This window comes from Condylura cristata, unplaced genomic scaffold (assembly GCF_000260355.1).
Source record: "Condylura cristata isolate star-nosed mole 26May11 unplaced genomic scaffold, ConCri1.0 scaffold00024, whole genome shotgun sequence".
NCBI classification, from domain to species: Eukaryota; Metazoa; Chordata; class Mammalia; order Eulipotyphla; family Talpidae; genus Condylura; species Condylura cristata.
Genome location: NW_004567125.1, coordinates 9,796,128 through 9,815,418, shown reverse-complemented (window position 1 = coordinate 9,815,418; position 19,291 = coordinate 9,796,128). Strand labels below are relative to the sequence as shown.

At 46.2% G+C, this 19,291-nt stretch overlaps 1 protein-coding gene and 1 pseudogene across 1 annotated transcript; both read right to left on the bottom strand.

Moving 5' to 3' along the window:
* Nucleotides 1-5,189: 5,189 nt before the first annotated feature.
* SLAMF7 (SLAM family member 7) lies at nt 5,190-8,458 on the bottom strand. Its single transcript, XM_012728905.1, has 4 exons — nt 8,167-8,458; nt 6,187-6,459; nt 5,915-5,982; nt 5,190-5,198 (listed from the first exon to the last, which is right to left on the bottom strand). The coding sequence occupies exons 1-4, from the start codon at nt 8,456-8,458 to the stop codon at nt 5,190-5,192; spliced, it is 642 nt and encodes a 213-aa protein (XP_012584359.1).
* A 9,377-nt stretch (nt 8,459-17,835) lies between these two features.
* Nucleotides 17,836-19,019, bottom strand: LOC101626109 (annotated as a pseudogene).
* Between the last annotated feature and the right edge of the window lie 272 nt (nt 19,020-19,291).

Here is a 19,291-nt window from a genome sequence, read left to right as displayed (position 1 = left end):
ATAGGGACTTAATGTGAAAATGACTTTAATAAAAAATGAATTAACCTTATTTAAAATGCTATAATAAATACTTACCACACACAGTAATAACTATATAGAAATTCAGCCAAGTATTTCAATGAACTGCCATATTTAAATAACTTTTCCTCCTAATAACATGAGCAATACACTGGTGAAAAAATACTAGGGATTGGTAAAAAGTAAACACTCACTTGCTAAAATCTCACTTCCACAAAATATAACAAAAATCTGATGAAAATTATAAAAATTAGTTATACTTTACATTTTAAAAATATAAAAAATAAAAACAGTTGAAGACAATATTGTCCCAATTCTTACAATGTTATTTTATTTTAAAGTAGATTTAAAATAAAGTGCTAAATCTTTTAAAATAGGATAATAAAAAAAAACAAAAGACCAAAACATCATTATTAAACAACTTTTAAAAATAATCTCAAATTTACATTAGTAGAAAGATTGCTATCTGATTCTTTTCTTTTGAAATACCAGCAAGCAAGAGGATTATAAATAAAGAATTACATTGCAAAGATCTTTCAAAAGTTCAAAATACATATTGCACATAACTTGAAGCTAACTTGCCACAATCTGTGAATTCGCCTTTGAACAGAAGCTTCAACTCTTCAAAACAAAACCGGTGAATTGTCGGGTCTTCCCAGCAGCACTTCCTGTTGCAATGCGTCTGTACCTAACCTATGTTGGCTTTGGGGAACTCATCTACAACCTCTTCCCTAAACATCATTTCCATATATGAATCTCCTAGCAGGAGATTCATACTGGTTTCATACAATCCCCCAAATTCTCCTTAGGTCAGAGGAGGTCCTCAGTTCATGGGTCTAACTGGGAAAGAATTCAAAGCCATGTCTAGGCAAAGTAAAATTTAGTTAATTAGTGACGGTGCTCCTGGTCCAGGTGGGCAATGTCTATGGAAGAACTGTACTCACCCAATGGCAAGAGAGTTCTGGCTTAATTGGAGCCAGGGCAGCTGCTCACTCTGTCCCCACTGGGACAGACCATGCCCACCTTTCCAGAGGAGGAGGGAGCTTTATTCCTTATTTGGCAGAGTCACTATCATGGCCATTACCCAACCCATCCTTTTTTTTTTTCCTTGAATATTTATCATCATTCACTTTGGCCACCTTATTCTGAAGTACATTTTAAAAAGATATTTTCTCTCTTTCTCTCTCTCTCTCTCTTTTTTTAAAGATTTATTTATTTATTCATACCGAACTGGGGTACAGGCTGGAGGTGCAGAGGTGGTGAGAAGATTCACCAGAGACAGAGTGGGGAGCAGGACAGGCAGACTGACGAAGTACACTGCTGAGGGGAGCAGCGGGTGGGTCAGAAGCGGTCTGCTGTGCCATGTGGGTCAACCCCTTTGGTGAGATTGTACTCATGTTAGGTCACTTGCAGCTAGCTTAGTGCTGCGTTCCACCCTGTTGCACCACCAGGGTGGGCCTGATATTTTCCCTTTAATACAAAATTTAACACTTCTCTTTACCTTAGACCTGGGACCCCCAGACCCGGAACCCCCTTAGACATGGGAGAGCAGATCTCTTCCTAACATCTCCATTTAAGATACAGAAGCACATCAAAGGCTGCCCTCTCCTCTGCACACCACTCACACTTCCTTCCTCACAGGGGTTGAGGTCTGGTGTTAACTGACAGAGCTGCTCAATAAATTATGGGTTAAATAAATAAAGGAATTTAAAGGCGACAAGTTTCATTTGCAAGTGCAAAATATATCTGCAGGCAAACCTCCGTTTTCCACGGAGATAGCCTGCACAGGCCCAGGACCTCACTCTCAGCACAGGAAGGAAACGGGCCATTTCCTCGTTCATAGGCAGGAATGCGCTGAGTGTCCATCAAGCCAATGTCCCGTCTCCCACCTGTTTCTCTGTCCATGCACTTTGATCCCAAGTCCTGTGAATCTGACCCTCTGGGGTGTCTCTTGCTGTCTCTGGCTGTGGAAGTAGCTCAGGAGGCACCAATTTTTTGAGAACAGAGAGCTGGTCTGACTGAAAGCAGAGCTGGTTCACACAGTGGCAGGTTCACGACTGATGAGAGACTTCATGGCTTCCAGCAAGCTACGTCTGCTTCTGCAGAGCACAACTGCGTCCCTGGAGTTCTTGCTATCTTGTAATCAGGCTGTGGGTAAATTTCAATCTCCAGTTTTGGGGCAGGAGCCATCCTCTACTCTTCATATATGTGAGGCCACATCCCCACAGCAGCAGAATGTCTATCCCAAGCAGCGTCAACAGGCACATTCTCATTCACATTGCCAGGGATAACTACACGTTCTGTTGGATGGTTGGGATTTCTCAGTTCTGGGTACATTTAGAAACTCTTAACTCTGAAGGTGCATCAGGAAACATAGCTAATTATGGAAGTAGGTCAGGGCTCTTTATTTTTCTTGACATTGAAGATGAGGAAATCTGAGCATCATCTTCCATGGGGTGAGATGTGAGGAAGCACATGGCTGTTTAAACTACATTCCCAAAGGCAAATGACTGTGACGTCTTTGGTGTCTCAGAGGGCAGGGTGTGGTCTTTGTCCACCTGTTGGGTAGATATAAAGATGCAGAGCACTGTAGAAAGTCATGGGAGCCGCGGGACACCATCAGCCCAGAGGCTCATCGCCAAGATGACCCCACCTGAACCTCCATACTGCTCACAATAGTCATTCCCACATTAGAGAAACAGTTCTGTAAGGTCAACCCACATTTGTCTTGCTGGAAAATAATGAGCTGAACTATTCTTCTAGTAAAACCCTGGAAACAACCTTTCCTACTATTGTATAAGCATGTTACCAATCGTCATCTTTTTAGATCTGGTTGCGAGAGGAGCCAGCAATCTACCTTCTTTACCAAGTGTAATCTTTGAAAGAACAAGCTTTAAAACTTACTGCATTCATCTGGCCACGGGGAGCACACAAATCAGATGCTACATGCTGGACCGTGGAATCTCCCTCCCACCTCCAGCTCAGATCCAGTTAGAGTCCCCTCCCCTGCACCCCTCCACCCAGTTCAGCCTCTGCTGGGCTTGTTGCCCATGACTTCAGGCAGGTCTGGCTGCCTTTCCCTTCCTTCCTGCAAGAACCCCTCTCCTACTCTAGATGGAGTTTCCACCCCTCTCTTAAAGCGTGACGCTCTCCTAGTCCATATATTCCCGTGTAACCCTCAGCAAAATGAGGGCACGCTGGGGTGCCTTTTAATACAGGAAATATGTGATCCCAAAAGCCCAAGAAATTTTAAGCTGAGTTTAACTGGAAAAGGAATAAGGCAACTAAGATGAAGCTCAAGTCTTAAACCTCTTACCTTTTTGGGTATTTGCACTATGGAATAAAGTGTATTTGGTGAATTTCCCTCTGGAACAGTATTCTATTAAAAAGAAAAGAAAAGAAAAGAAATCATCAGCTTTTCCTGGGTCACACAGTCAAACAGATGCCTAGAATTAGATAGGGGAAAGCAGAGTGGGATGGGGATGCTGAGGGGTGGAGAAGATTCTGGAACAGTAACAGGCAGTGGAGGTGCTTGTCAGTGGCTTATATAATAATTAACAGTTTTTCTTTCAAGAAGCAATTGATTTGTATGGAAACATTTTACTTAAAGAAATTAAAAATATATAAAATATAGGAGTCCCATGAGCAGTGATCCTCTTAAAGTCATTAAGGATGATTTGAAAGAATACTGTTAATGTTGCAAATAAACTTTTCATCAGCCCAAAGAGCCATTGCGTCAGATCAGTCAGGATGAATAATGCAATAAAACAAGCCAAAGCAACAGCAAAAGCTCCTTCCAGGCTGGAGAAGTTTATTCCTGAACAAGATGGCCCCAGCATCTCCCCACAGGGTCCTAAGCAGGAGGATGGTAAGTGGTCAGTCCTACAAACACTAGTATATGGTGCATGGAGCAGGCACCCCGTGAGGAAGGGAGGGCTCTCAGGACACCCCTGTGAGGAGAGAGGCCAATGTCTTCTCCTGATAGGCTGTAGTAAGATAGGACAATATGACCTGACCAGAGACACCAAAAGTGGGTAAAAATGGAATTCCGAGGCTCCAAAGTGTCATTATTTCTTCCTTAAATGGGGCCATGACCTCTCAGGAGCTGGTCCAAGCTGGGCAAGATGATTGTTGCCATGGAGCCCTTTGGCATCACTTACCTGGTTCATCTCTCCAAACTGCCTCTTATTACTTTCTTTTATATTTTATTAAAAATTTTTACGCTTTGATGATTTCCTCATCAAAGAATTTCCCAGAATCATCCTGTGTTCATTCACTTCAGCTTAGTGCCCTGTGCTTAGGAAGTTTGAGTGTGGTTTAGAGTCACTGTGTGCCTGAGTTCTCCTGATGGCTCCTTGTGTTGCCTGAGAGGGAAAAGCATTTCTACAGACAGCCTTCTGACACCTCAACTCAGACAACCACTCTTCCCTGTCCATCATCCTGTGCAGAAGGCCAACTGGCCTGGTGAGTGGCTGATGTGAATGGTGGGGTTCCTGGAAGGTTGGGTCACAGATGAGTGTGTAATTACTGGTGGGATCAGAATGAGGGCTACAGAGGCCACTGACTCCTTCATAAAGAGCATCCATAGACACTTAGGGTCTGGGGGAGACCTATGTGTGTTGGGTTTTAGGGATTATACATCCTCCTCTTTCATGTTGCCTAACCCATGAAAAAAATCTCAAATGGAACAAGGAAGGTGTCAACCAGGAGGCCAGGCCCCAGGAAGATGGGAAAAGACTCACAGGGGGGTAAGCGATCATGTCATATTCTGAGGTTGCTCCAGATGTGTGGTCATGGTTAGGAACTATACGATCAATCCCCTTCTTCTCTTCAGTAGACCCTGAAAGTAGGTTAAGCGAGAATTAGAACTGGCCCCTCCGTTCAGTCACCATTCCCACCAGCCTGCCACCCCCTCTGGGTTCCCACTTAGGTTGATGACCATATTCATTTTCTTGTAACTGAAAGGCTTTCTCAGTAATGGGACTTTCACTACTAAACAAGGAAAATTCCAGAACAAACTAATCTCATTACTTCTCTTTTATTTCTCTAAACTGAAAGAGAGAATAGAAATGGGCCAGAGTGTTTCTAAAGAGGTAAGGAAGATCTCAAAGTGTAAAGATGCATAGGCACATTGCCCCTCACACATGGAAGTGTCAGTGGGCTGAGTGGGATCACATGGGCTGAGTGGGATCACATAGTCTCAGTGTCAGAGGAAAAATCTGCATGTTTTAGGGAAATAGAACAAGGGTGTGGCAGGTAGAGACTCAGAGAAAGCCTTCTGGGAGGAATGTGTCTTAGACTGAGGTGGAGGGTAAAGGGGAGTCTCTGAATTTGAACCAATGGAGGGGGCTGTGGTAAGGTTCGGGCTCTGATGGGATGGTGATGAATGGACAGATGAAGAAAGCTGGGATGCCACTGTATCCCAAGAGAGGGGAGCAGTCTCAGCAGTGTGAGGTCTGTCACAGGAGGGTCACACCAGCAAGTTTACTGAGGGAAGAAGAGGGGCAGGAGGAGCCTAGCCTTGGGAGAGATGTCAGGGATCTTAGTGTAAGGGAAACAAGTCATGAAGGTAGTTGGTCTCTCCTTGAAGACAGAGACTGTGGCCTCTTATTTTTGTATCCTTAGTGCCTAGTACTATGCCTGGCCCACCACCCAAAGTGCTTGTGGGATAAATGTTCCATTTATCTTTAACTTCTCCCTCATTTATTCAACAAGCACATTGGGGTGATGGCACATGGGTGAAGTGGTGGTGGGAAGTTCATGGGGATTACAACTGAGATGAAAAAATGCACAAAATGAACAATAATGTAGAAAATATTTTAAAAAACCAAATAGAACATGCTTTACCTTTTCTTCTTTGTTGATCTCTAATGTAAATAATGAGTATTAGGAGTACCAGTACCAAGGTAACAGCTATGATCCCCGCCAGGAGATACACATAGTATGGTAGCTCACCAACAGCACCTTTAAAGAGAGAATGGGTGTGAGGGACAGGCGAGGAGGAGTCAACTAGGAAGAATGACCCCACTTTGGAGCCAATGCCACCTCCTCTCTGTCCTCCTAGGAACCAATGACCCTCCCCTCAATTTCACACCGGTCTGTCCCCACCAGGACCAGGAGCTGATGAGTATACACAGAGGTTCCTGGAGGGAGGGGAGAGACAGTTACCTCCACAGAGCTCCCGGGCAGTGATGGGGTCTGAAGAACTGTTGCTCACAGGGTTCCTGGCCACGCACTTAAAGGTCATGTTCTGTTTTACCAGCTCTGAGGGCATGGGGAGGACAGAGCCATTGTGGAACTCATTGGTTTCCTGTCCCACAAACACCCAGCTGTAAGTCACATTCTTATCTTCCTGCTCTATGGAGCACGTCAGGTTGGTGATACAGGTGCCATTCTCACTGCTCTGCTTTTCTTGGGAGATCTTCGGCTTTGACAGGTGTGCTGAAAGGAGACATGGACACGTGAGACTATGCCCCTAGTCTCCTTTCTTTGAATTATTCCTATAGCCCTCAGACCTGAATCTCCCTGGGGTGCTGAAAAGAGAAAGCAGCAGTCCAGAACTCCCCTTCTTATCTGGAAAGAGAGCTCTCTAGGTCAGCTTGTTCATAGCTTTATGAAAAACAACAGTGACAGAAAGAACAACATGAAATAGCTACTGTTACTAAGCATACTCATGAGGCAAGCACTGTGCTAGTGAATTTTCCTAAATGAGATATATACATATAAATTTATTTATTTATTTATTTATTCATACAGAACTGCGGTACAAGCCAGAGGGCAGGGGGCGATGAGAGGATTCCCCAGAGACAGAGTGGGGAGCAGAACAGGCAGATGGACGAAGTACACAGCTGAGGGGAGCAGCGGGTGGGTTAGGAGAGGTCTGCAGTGCCATGTGGATCACCTCCAGGGTGGAGAGCAAACTCACACTGAAGCGGCTGCAGCTCACTTGCAGTGCTGCGACCTAACCTGTTGCACCACCAAGGAGGGCCAATTTCATCAGGGAGTTTCCTTGAAGAGACTTTCACTTTTCTCCAAGGAGATGATAGTATCTGAGGCACACTAGTCCCTTCCTCTGCTTTGTCCTCACTCTTCTCCTTCATAGGATCGGTAATTGTTGGTAATTATTTCATTTCTCAGTAATGCAACAGTCACCTAATTTCTCTACTGTGGGTTTAAACTGTTAAGATTGCTGATTAAATGTAGTTTGCGCTTTTCCTCTTCCCTAGCCAGTTTGCCCACAGAAGGTGCCTTCTGTTCCTTTCAGCTGGCACCATGTGGGGGACATAACTGGATTAAGGGGCAGGACGCACCTCTACAGTAAACCTGGAGGCCCCTTCCTGCTCTCGTGGTAATGCAGCCTTGTGAGTGAGGCAGTTTCTCTTATAGGTGGTTGAATCATTATTTTGTAAGCTCAAATTCCCTGAATGAGACCCAAAGTCTAGACTTGGGGAGAAGTATTTCTCATACCTGAGTTTGCTAGAAACAAAAAGCTGATATTATAGCACTAAGAAGCTAAAGTCACTTCAGCATGAGTTTGATCCCCACCTGCCCCGGAGGTGACCACATGGTGTGGCAGACCTCTCCTGACCCGCCCGCTGCTCCCCTCAGCCGTGTACTTCGTCAATCTGCCTGTTCTGCTTCCCACTCTGTCTCTTGTGAATCCTCTCATCGCCCCCTGCCCTCTGGCTTATACCCCAGTTCTGTATGCATAAATAAATCTTTTTTTTAAAAAAAGCTGACATTTTTATTTCCCTTATGATTCTTATGTCTATGTCTCAGCTGGTTACGCTCTTTAGGGGAAGACATGTATCCAGTAATCTTTCCAAGGTACAATCACTTTCCTCCCTATTACAGATATGGAAACTAAATTTCAAAGTTATCAAGAAACTTGCTTAATGCTGAAATTAATAAGTAGAGAGGCCAACATTTGACTTGTGTGATTCCCCACCTCCTACTGCTCGCCTTTTGCCTCATGCTACTACTTCTTACAGAATCTGAGAGGTGAAGGAATCTCGGGGTCAGCTATATCTTTTCTTCATCCCCACAGGATTTCTCTGTTTCACATTCTTGCGCATTTTTCAGCATGTCCTTAAACATCTCTAACACCACCATTCCTTTTCAATCATCCATGAAGAAACTGATTCTTACCATAGACTTGCAGTGTGTATTTCTGGGTGGAGACTTTCTGGCCTGGGTGGTGTATCTCCACGGAATAGGAACCCGAGTCATTCTTCCTCAGATTGTCGAGCTTCAAGTAGTAGCTTCTATCCAAGAGGCTCACCCTTGTTTTATGGCGTGGGTTCACAATGACTTTGTCTTCTGGCTCTTGAGACTCAATGGTGATGACAGAACTTCCATTGAAGTACCAGAAAATGTTTTCAATCTGACTTTCTACGCTGTTCAGAGGGAAAATCACAGACCCACCTAAAGCTCCGCTCATCTCCTTCAGGGCTCCAGAGGCTGCTGGCTCTGCAGACACAGGGAAACAGAAATAAACTCAATTTCCTGCTTTGCCACCAATTATTCACCCTCAGTCAAACCCAACATGTTCCTGGTAGACCCTTTGGAGACATAGACAAAGTCAGTGAGGTCAGAACTCTGTCTGACTGAAGGGACTGTAGGGGAGTTCACTCTTTTCCCAGAGACCTCTGACTTGAAGTTCAAGTCCTGAGGTAAACCACAAGGCCCACCTTGCCTAGTCTCTGTGGTGAGCAAGAGGGGGCCCCTACTTAGGACTCCCTGATTTTGCTTGGGAGAGCTGATTTAATGAGATGAAGAAGGTAGCAGCTTTTTTGCCCTGGGGGGAGTGGTCAGTGACTGGGAGGTGATGTAGGAGTTCCCAATAGTTTGAAGCTAGCAGTTTGAGGATGATTTATCTTTCAATTATATAATAGATAGGACGGATTCACGGTCGTTCCCAATGTCATTCAGTGAATTCCAACAGCCTTTTTTGAGTGTAAAGAAGTGTGAGTGCCTGGATATTGTCAAATTCCCTGGCTAACCCCTGGTGCTTGGCTCAGATGATCAGGGTTTGCAGTAGAACTTTACTTCCCCAAGAAATTTTTGTTTCATCACAAAAATTCACCTCAAAAATCAACCTATAGGGCCCTCCCTGGTGGCACAGCGGGTTAAAGCACTGCACTAAGAAGCTGAAACCACTTCCCCATGAGTTCGATTCCCGCCTGCCCCGGAGGTGACCACATGGCGTGGCAGACCTCTCCTGGCCCGCCCGCTGCTCCCCTCAGCAGTGTATTTCATCGATCTGCCTGTTCTGCTCCCCACTCTGTTTCTGGTGAAGTTTTTCGCCGCCCCTGCACCTCTGGCCTGTACCCCAGTTCTGTATGTACAAATAAATAAATAAATCTTTAAAAAAAAAAATCAACCTATAACCAACCATCACTAGTAATATGACTTTGGGCAAAACCCAAACAGAATGGCTGCTGAAAACGTTTCCAGAAGTGGTTGACTGAATATTTCCAGTGACCAGTTGTGGGAATGAGTCAGAAGATTGGAAGAGTAGTGAATTGTGGAGGAATTTTGGTAAAGACCAACAACTTAAAAACACCTACTGTGAGCCTTCCCTGATGGCGCAGTGTTTTAAAACACAGCACTAAGAAGCTAAAGCCACTTCAGCATGAATTCGATCCCCCAACCCCAAGTGATTCACATGGCACGGCAGACCTCTCCTGACCAGCCCGCTGCTCCCTCAGCAGTGTACTTCATCAGTCGGCCTGTTCTGCTCCCCACTCTGCCTCTGGTGAATCCTGTCACCACCCTGCACCTCTGTCCTGTACCCCAGTTCTGTATGCACAAATAAATAAATCTTTAAAATAAAAACCTACTGTGTTTTGACCCTTTTAAACTCTTGATGCTTACAAGGATTTAAAAAATATCTTCATCTTACATATCAGGTTAGTATGGCTACTAGTTAAAGCAATCTTGAAAATAAGGAATTTTATCTTTTTTACACAGGGATCCAAATCTGGACTGCTGCCTGTTTTTGTAAATAAAATTTTATTAGAAACAGTTGTGCTTTTTCCTCTACATATTGTCTCTCCATGACTGATTTTTCTCTATAAGGCTGAATTGAGTACCTACTATTGAGGTCATATAGCCTGTAAAACTGAAAATATTTAACACCTGGCACCTCTGAGCAAAAGTTTGCTAACTCTTGGTTTGATGAGAAAACTGTGATTCAAAAAGCCCCAAGTAACTTGTTCAAGACCAGACTTGGGGTGATGAGCTGAGGGCTTAGCCCACTGCCAGTCCAGCTCTAGCTCCTGACCCTTTCACTGTGGCTCAGTGTGGAGGCCTCTGGCATGTGCACCAGCTCTGGACTTTTCTGCTTCCCTCAGGAGCTCAGGTGTCAGCTCTAAAATCTTGATCCTCAAAGAAATCAGTTGTTCCTTCTTGGTGTTGGGTGGCCTTCCCTCAAACACCAGGGGCTCTGCCGGTGCCCGCTAAGGCAACTGGATGCCACCAAATGTGGGCCTTGAATACAGTTTGGAATCATGATCTCCTTTCCTTAGATTATCTCCCAAGGCACAGGCTTCTCTCCCTAAGTGACTGCCCCAGGGGATGGTTTCTGTTTTGACTATTTTGCCTCCTCTCCCCACCACAATTTATCAGGCAGTGCATATAAAGTGGACTCTAATGCATTTACCAAGTTAACCTGTCACATAATCGGATTTATCAGAGTTATTCTCTCTGCTCTCTAATACCAAGCAAGGCAAGATGGGTTAGCTTGCTCTCTTTGATCATTTCAAGGGGTTTCAAAACAGTCCTAGTAAACATTACAAAATCAATCTCATTTTGAAATTCTGATGGATGAATTAATACAGTCATTATTTTACTTTAACCTCAGGGGTGGAAGAGTTGAATGTTTCCCATAAAATAATGTAGGAGGAGCTGTGGACTTGGTGCCCCCTCACCACGTGAGGTTTGGGGGAGATATTTAGGGTGGGAGGCGAGAAAAGGATGTGGCTTAGTGCTTTAGTAGAATTTACTAAATTCTTTTTTCACTGTTTCCACCCATGGTGCTATATTCCATGGCTTAGACATAGTGGGGGGGGCATTTAAGATAATGTGTCCAAATTCACTGTTCTTGTTAGAAGAAAATCGGAGACGGACACAGTGCAATTGCAGACACGCATCTAGGTGGAGCCATTTTTCTATATTAACTGTAACTTTGGAGAGGGAAGAGGGACCATGAAAGAAGAAGCCAGCACCAAAGCTAGGTGTGTTTTAGAGAACAGGGGCAGCGTTGGAGGGTCTTAGCCAGTTTTATTTCCTTTTCCCAGAGCCACTGGGGAACAGAATCAGAAACAAAACATTTCCCAGTTCTGTGTCCCAGATGTGAGGTGCTGAGGCTATAACATAACTGGAATGGAATGGGGGGGGGGAGGGGCGATGCCACAGCCATGATTGCTGCTCTCATGGAGTTGGGTACACTCAGGACACCTGCCAGGGCCAGGCGGCCACACAAGGCTGTGCAGAGTGAGGAAAGGGGGCTGCTGCCCCTCCCCGCCACCAGCCGAGCAGCAGGCCCCTCCCTTGCCTGAGCCCCAGCTTACTTTTGTCCTCATGTTTCTGTTTGTGCTTTATCCTCCTTCTCCTACTTCAATCTTATTCAGGGCTTTCAAAAGTCTCCTTCAAAGACCCTCTCTGAGGAAGCCTCTATCTCTTTCTCATACCCACACCCTGGAAATCCAACACTAATGTCATTTCATCTTCCATTTTGAATTCTCCAGAAGATCTTCCCCTGGGTGTGGACTGCACACACCAGTGAACGAGCCCGTGACTGGCCTACAGGCGTTATGCTCCAGACACTGTTATGGGGTCTGGGGTCTCCTCCTGGGCCGCGTGGAATGGTGTAAATGCCCCCTAACACTAATTGCAGCAAGGGCCACTTGTGTCACTCTGTGGCTTGCAACTGGTTTAAAAGGCCATTTTCTCCCTTAGTCCTCAGTGCGACTGCAGAGAGAGGCCGAGCTCCGCTGGAAAGCAAGACCTCTGAGGTCCGAGATGCTGTGTGGCCTTCCCTAGACCCCAGAGGCAGAAGGAGGCTGACAACTATTTAGTCTTACTGTGCTGAATTTCAGATCCTCAGTCTCAGGAGAAAACAGTAACTTTCACTTCTTAGGATTTGGGAGAGGGGAAAGGATAAATGCAGATCTGAAATTATTTTGAGAAGCACAAAGGGAGATCCCCTACATTTTTTAAAATGGTTTCCAAGCAAAGTAAGCTTTCCCTTGGTGTCGGGAACTGGTAACTGGCTGATTCACAGCCAGATAGCACAGCCAATCACCAGAAGGGGTGATTGGCCCACCGCCTCTTGCCAGAAGGGGTGTCTCCCAGAGAACATTCCTGCCAACCTGCCTCGGGGCAAAGGGAGTTGGGCCAGAGACCCCCTGTCCCTGTGCTGGCCCAGACTCATTCCTGGCATCAGCTCTAAGACACTCTCCACAACAGAAAGTTAGAACAGCTCCCCCGCAGCCACCTCTGGCTTGGCACCTCCTCCCCCCAGCCTGTGCCCCAGCAGAGTTATACAGGTAAGTAGAGGAAGTAACCAGGTTCGGAAGGAATTCCAGTGTAGTCAAAACCCAGGCAGGTTACCAGGAGGAGACTGGTGGGCCAAGAGGACACACAGCCCACCGCCTCTGGCCAGCCTGGACACTGGGGCCTCTGTCAGAATAAACCCTCGTGTCACTGCCCTCCTTGAGTGGAGGGCCAGAGCATCTCAGAGCTGGTAGGATGCTTAGGGACCGCTTAGTCCAGTTCACTTCACAGAAGGGGGGTCAGTGCCCCAAGGGCTGTGGAGAGGTGTCCCCAGTCAGAGGTGGCCAGCCTTCAGAAGCAGGGCTTCCAGTCCATCACCTCATCTCTCAGGAATTCTCCGTGTACCTCCTCATTTGTTTTTTAAAATTTTCCTTTCATTAAATGTCTCATCAATGTCACTGTGTCATTAAATTCTCACACAGTCTCTGAAGGGATAGACAGTTGGACCATTCTCCAAAGGAAAACACACAGCACCTGCTGCTCTGTGGTGCCTCTGAGTCTGGCCAGGTGGTTCCATGTGGCATCGTGGAAATGAAGTGACCTCTGCCCTTGGTCATTTCTAGTCTCCATCTAGGTCTCATGTCCCTGGAAAGGATCTCAACTAGCAATTCTGGGGAAGATTCAACCCGGACACATATTAACTAAGCATCTGTTCAGTGCCAGATGTGGTGTTTGGCAGCTGGTGTGAGGAAGAGAGAACTGGCTTTGGGACTCAGGCTCTGCTCTCCCTCCTGTATCAGATGTTCAAGCCAATTAGCCTTGCCAAAGACACGCCCTCCTTGAGCCAAGGCTCCCTCATCAGGGATAGTAATTTCCAGTCTGATAGATTTGTGAGATTGTGCAAAAAGCCCACCTTGCATGTGGTGGGGGTGTAACAAGAGGTGATCTTTATTACCGTTGCTTGGCATTGGGTTATCACTAAAACATCGCGATTATCTCTGCAGCTTAGGGTTCGTTTTCTGTAATGTACCAAGCTCCAGGCTGAACATCTTTCCCCAACAGAGCTATTGATAAACCCAGGAGCCCTTGTCCGGGGTGTTGTTCCTACGTTTCTGTCCCAGGAGGCTCTGGATAACCTCTCAGTCAGGGGAGGGGTTTCAGTGGGCACCTGCGGCTTGGAAAGCCTTTGGGGTCTCCCCCATTGCAATGGCCTCATTTCACCCTGTCAGTGGGCTGCACAGTGTGTGGTTTTCAGAGCGACAGTTTACGTTAGGCCACCTGGCTTAGAAGCAGGCTCTCCCTAGGAATACAAGTGTGTGGCGAGCTTCCAGGTGGGAGCTTGCTGCTGTGGAGCAGCTGGGGAGGCCTCTCACCATACCTGCACCTCTACCTGGGCCCCAGTTCTATATGCACAAATACATAAATCTTTAAAAAAAATTAAACAACAATCACTGCAGCATAATAATTAAAAGTATATTTTTCTAAAAGTACTTAAGCATTTGAAATATATATCTATGCTCATATAAATAGAAAATAAATTTAATAGTATAAATTATGTTAAAGCAACATATCTCAAATACATATTTAGATGAATACAGACCTATACAATTTTGCATTGCCTTTAAAGTGGCCCTCAAAGGAAGAAAGTACTGAGGTCGAAGGAACATGCAAGACTGGACTAGAGCAATGCCACGTTTTTCAGCCTCTGATAGGCTGTCACAGGCACCAAGTTCAGCATCTTCCTGCCCTCAGTGACTCAGAGGCCACCGGAAGTACAAAGCAAGGCTAGAAGACGGAGTACACCCCCGAGGGACCCAGGGATTGGAATTAAATCTCACGAGACCAGCAGAGTCTGGTTGTACTCACCTGCGAGCCGGCAGAGGAGACAGATGAGGATGGTGTGTGCGGGGAAACCCAGCATCTTGTAAGTTGTTCAGAGACGGGCAGCTTCCCTCTGCCTCTGAGCAATTTAAGTTAAGGAGAAGGGGCGGGATTGTGAAGGGGGTGGAGCTTCACTGGTGGGTTATTTGGGGTCAGGTGTTCAGAAATTCTATGGGACCTGGACCTGTAGAAGGAGAAAAGTAAAATATATATGAATAAATAAATAAATTTAAAAGAAGAAGACGTGCAGGGGTGCGCTTAAGTAAAACTGTAAGCCAGCCTCTGGTCGCAGAAGGAAGAGCTACAGTGTACATTGAGTTGGACAAAGAGGTGTGCCCCCACATTTATCTGGGGACACCATTGGAGAAAAGGGGGAGTCACGAGCTAAGTGAAAATAAGCTCTCTTTAACCAGGTGCGATATAGTAGATTTTCAATAGAGGAAGGGGGGAACTTCAGTTCAGTTTTACAGATAAGGAACCACAAACTAGAGAAAGTAGTTCTGTGACCAGCCTGGGAGGAAATAGATTAGATTAGATAGAAAACAAAAGGGTGACTTTGGGGGCTATTCTCCAGAACCAACCTTGTGAGATATTAACATAATTCCTATTTTACTAATGGGAAAATGAAGGCTTAGAATGAATAAAATTATAAAGTTTGAGGGCCTTTCTGGTGGTGCAAGGAATTAAGTCTCAGCACAATGAAGCTATCGGCAGCCATTGTTGCATGAGTTCGATCCCAGGCCAGGGAGCCGACCCACGTGATGCAGCAGACCTCACCTGTCTTGGTCCCTGCTCCCCTCAGCAGTTTATTTCAGTCAGTCCACATGTTCTGTTCCTCACTCTGTCTAAGTGAAAATAAGTGAATCTGATCACCACTCCTACACCTTTGCTCTGTACTCCAGTTCTTGCATACATAAATAAATAATTAAAAAAATTAAGAAGTTCTTTTAGTCAAAAGAAACCAGTATGAGAGTGAAAAGACAGGCCATATAGTGGAAGAAGATATTTATAATACATCTATTCTACAAGTCTTATATCCAGAATATAGAGAGAAATTCTACATATAATTAAGAAATAGAATTAAAATGTCCCTAGGCATGCACAGAACTGCCAATTTCATGTTTTGAGATTTCACATTGGGCAGCTGCTGCCCCTGCCCTCCTGCTAGCAGAAATGTGTGCCCACCTCTGAACAGCCCCAGGTTCACCACCTCATTCTGGCCATGTCTGTGTGTGCCCTTTCCCCTCACAGGGAATTCTGCTGACATAACTCTTCAGATCACCGGACTATGAGTCTAATGGTGTACTTTCTGGAAACTACCCTAGCTTTAAGTTGCTTCTCAGACAAGAGGATGACAAAGTCCGGGATCTGCTGTGATTCCCAGTTGCTACTCTTTCACTTATCCTGGGGAGCCCCAGGAACAACGGTGATGCTACACCAGAAAATTGGTGGTGGGAATTCCACAGGAAAGCCACACATTGCACAAAATGAAGGAATGTAATTAATACACTAAAAAAAAACCACAAAAAACCCAACAGCAGTCAGTGTCTCCACGTGCATTGAACTACGTCATTGGAATCTCCACCTCCTTCTACCCTCAGCGTTCCAGCTGGCCCACCCCTTCTGGCCACTGCATCCAGACACCTTCTTTGCTGCCCTCTGCTGACATTACAGTGAGTCTGCTACACCTAATGAAGTCACCAAACGTGGTCTCTGAAGTTATATTGACATAACGCAAATCTTCCTCATGAAAGGGCGGAGGCAGGGGAACTTGATAGGAACTCAACATTTTTCAGCTGCTTAGCCACTGTGAAAATTAGTAAGAAAGGTTCGCAAAACATTCTGGGAGACATTTTCACAAATAAAGGGTGATTTTTTTTTTTTTTAAAGATTCATTTATTTGTGCATACAGAACTGGGTACAGGCCAGAGGCTCAGGGGCGGCGAGAGGCTTCACCAGAGACAGAGCAGGGAGCAGAACAGGCAGATCAACGAAGTACACTGCTGAGGGGAGCAGCGGGCGGGTCAGGAGAGGTCTGCCGCGCCATGTGGTCACCTCCAGGGCAGGCGGGAATCGAACTCATGCGGAACTGGCTTAAGCTTCTTAGTGCTGCGCTTTAACCCGCTGCGCCACCAGGGAGGGCCAATAAAGGGTGATTTTTTAAAAAAAAAAGATTTATTTATTTATGCATACAGAACTGGGGTACAGGCCAGAGGTGCAGGAGCAGTGAGAGGATTCACCAGAGACAGAATGGGGAGCAGAACAGGCAGATCGATGAAGTACACTGCTGAGGGGAGCAGCGGGCCAGTCAGGAGAGGTCTGCCGCGCCATGTGGGTCACCTCTTGGGCCCCAGGATCAAACTCTCACTGAAGCGGCTGTGGCCAGCTTGCAGTGTTGCATCCTAATCTGTTGTGTAACCAGGGAGGGCCCCAAGGGTTATTTTTATGTGAAATGTTACGTTTTGATGTAATTAGGCAGGCTGTGTCAACAGTTAGATGAAACTGAAGGTGGAACTGTCAGGGCCTCCATCCAAGTGCCCCAGACACTGTGACCCAATCTGAGCTGTGTAAGCAGTTGGCACCGACGACTGCTCTCCCAGGCATATGAACACAGATGACTCAGTTTAGAACGAGCACATTTGTGGGTTAGTGAGTGTATAGACACATTCCATCTAAGACACAGGAAAGGATAATATCACCTCCTCTCAGAAACATCTGTTGGAACACTTTTCCACAAACAAACATTCCTTCCCAAGAGCTAATCTCAGGTGAGGGATTATACCTGGATGAAGCACAGAACTAAGAGACAATGCATTGTGGATGGTACAAATTACCCCCATCATGCTTTTCACTCGCAGCCCAAGTCCGACAACCCATAGAGGTAACTCTTGTCAGAGGAGCGTGAAATGAGCTCCCAACTTCACATGCAGACCCCAGACCAACACCAGACTGTCCTTGCACCAGCTCAACACTTGAGGTGACTCCAGGTAGGGTCCAGTGAACACAGGTCTCCAGTCCACCTCAGAGTCAACTGCCCCCTGTGGGCCCAGGTGGCTACTGTGGCCTGTGCCAGCTAATCCTGTCCTCCCACCTTTAAACTGGTACACACTGTTCACACCTATATTTCAAGTTTGGAAATGCATATTTGCAAGCAGCAATACAAAAGTATTCATGAAGAACACATAGTCTCTGAAAATTACGAAAACATCCCTGCTACCCATACATTTCTAAATACAAAACTGCCTGCCATATTGTTACTTCAGTGTAGAGAGACAAGTTCATTTTCAAAACAGATAAAATTCAGTCTTTAGGTGTGAATGGTATGCATGACAGTCTCTCTCTCTCTTTTTAATTTCTTAGTCGTTTGGGATCCTTAAGCATGCAAAACCTCAGACAGGAGGGTCCACACAGGAACCAGGGTTGTCTTATGGCATCTCGTTAAGCCAGAGCTGGGAATGCCTCTGGGTCATCTGCATCAGGAGCAGAAGCACTTGACTCGTCAGTCCTGCTGCCACGGAGTCCAGTCCACCACGCCCATGGCCACCTTGACCTCCGCTGCCACCACGTCCAGGGCAACCAAGGTCTCCAAAATTGATCTCCAGCTAAGACGTTCTATCATTTGCTGGCTTCCGGAAAGGATGGTCCATAACCAAATCTTCTGCATGAGCCTCTTCGCTCTTTGACTTATGAAGAACAAATGCCATCTTCCACTGCCCATCAGCACCTTCATTTGGTTTTCGGATATTAAATTCTACTTTTGCCCGGGGCTTTATTTTGAATAGCCTTTCACTCATCCAATGTCATCTCTTTGGGACCCTCTTCCTTTACTTCTTCAACTTCATTCTCTTTATTTGCAGTGTCTGCCACTGGATGTTCTTCACCTTCAGGTGTTTCCTCAGTCACATTTGCTTGATCCAAGTCAGTTAATTCACCTTTGACAGTTCCCCAGTTGTGAGATCCGCTATCTCCACGCCTGTCCTCATGCTTCAGGCCACTATAATGTGAGAAAGAAGATCTATCACTGCCACTATGCCTATGAAATTCACTTTAGCCACGAGAATCAAATCCATCTCCTCGGCCCACTCCACGTCCACGCCTCCTTGACCTCTTCCGAGACCTCTACGGCCTCGGATGGGCTGGTCGTCATCGGTATATCAACTGAAAATTCTCCTTCATCCTTTTCTTCAAGTGGCTTTTCAAATCGTCGTCCATGAGGTGGTCGCCTTTCTGGTCTCCTGTCAATTATTTTCCCTTCACTCTGCAGTTGCAGATAGGTCTTCTTCCGACAGGTGTTATTCCTTCTTTCTTCAGTGCCAAGGGCGGCGTCTCCTCTTTCTTGTCAACCTCCCCAACCTCTGGGGGGCGGCGGGTTCTTGCGGTCTTTCTGGAACTCGTTACGCAGCTGTTTACCTGCACGTTGGAGCTGGTCTGAGCCGCAGCCTGAGCTGCGCTCTTGGTCCCAGGGCCCAGGTCCCCCAACGCCGCCCCCGCCGGCTTTTTTCTTGTTCTCTGCCGCCTTCAACACCTCGAAGGGATCCGATTCGTCGTCAAATAACTGGTCGAATCGGTTGGTGACCACGCAGCCGAAGCCTTCCTGTAAGTGCCCAGGCATGATGGTGGCTCGGCGGTGCGTTCCTCCATGGATTGCAGTGGGCCCCGCCGAGCCAAGAGCGCCTGCTTCAGCTCTTCCCACAAGATCCACACTCAGCATTTTAGCCAGACGCTTGGCTCCGGTCTCCTGTCTTCTTCAGGCCACACTTCAGCAAGGTGCCTGTCTCTTGGGGTCTCCCTTTTCCTCCACCAGAGCTAACAAATTGTTTCAAGATGATTCCTCAAACAAGGCTGTACATGATAGCCTCCTCCACGTGACCCGCGCCCACAAAGCCCAGCGCCG

What these genes read in the sequence shown, in the direction of transcription:
- SLAMF7 (XM_012728905.1), bottom strand. Translation starts at nt 8,458, where the DNA reads ATGAGCGGAGCTTTAGGTGGGTCTGTGATTTTCCCTCTGAACAGCGTA. An exon ending in ATACACACTGCAAGTCTATG is followed by an intron (nt 6,460 to 8,166) that starts GTAAGAATCAGT and finishes GTCTCCTTTCAG; the next exon opens with CACACCTGTCAAAGCCGAAG. An exon ending in TGCCCGGGAGCTCTGTGGAG is followed by an intron (nt 5,983 to 6,186) that starts GTAACTGTCTCT and finishes CTCTCTTTAAAG; the next exon opens with GTGCTGTTGGTGAGCTACCA.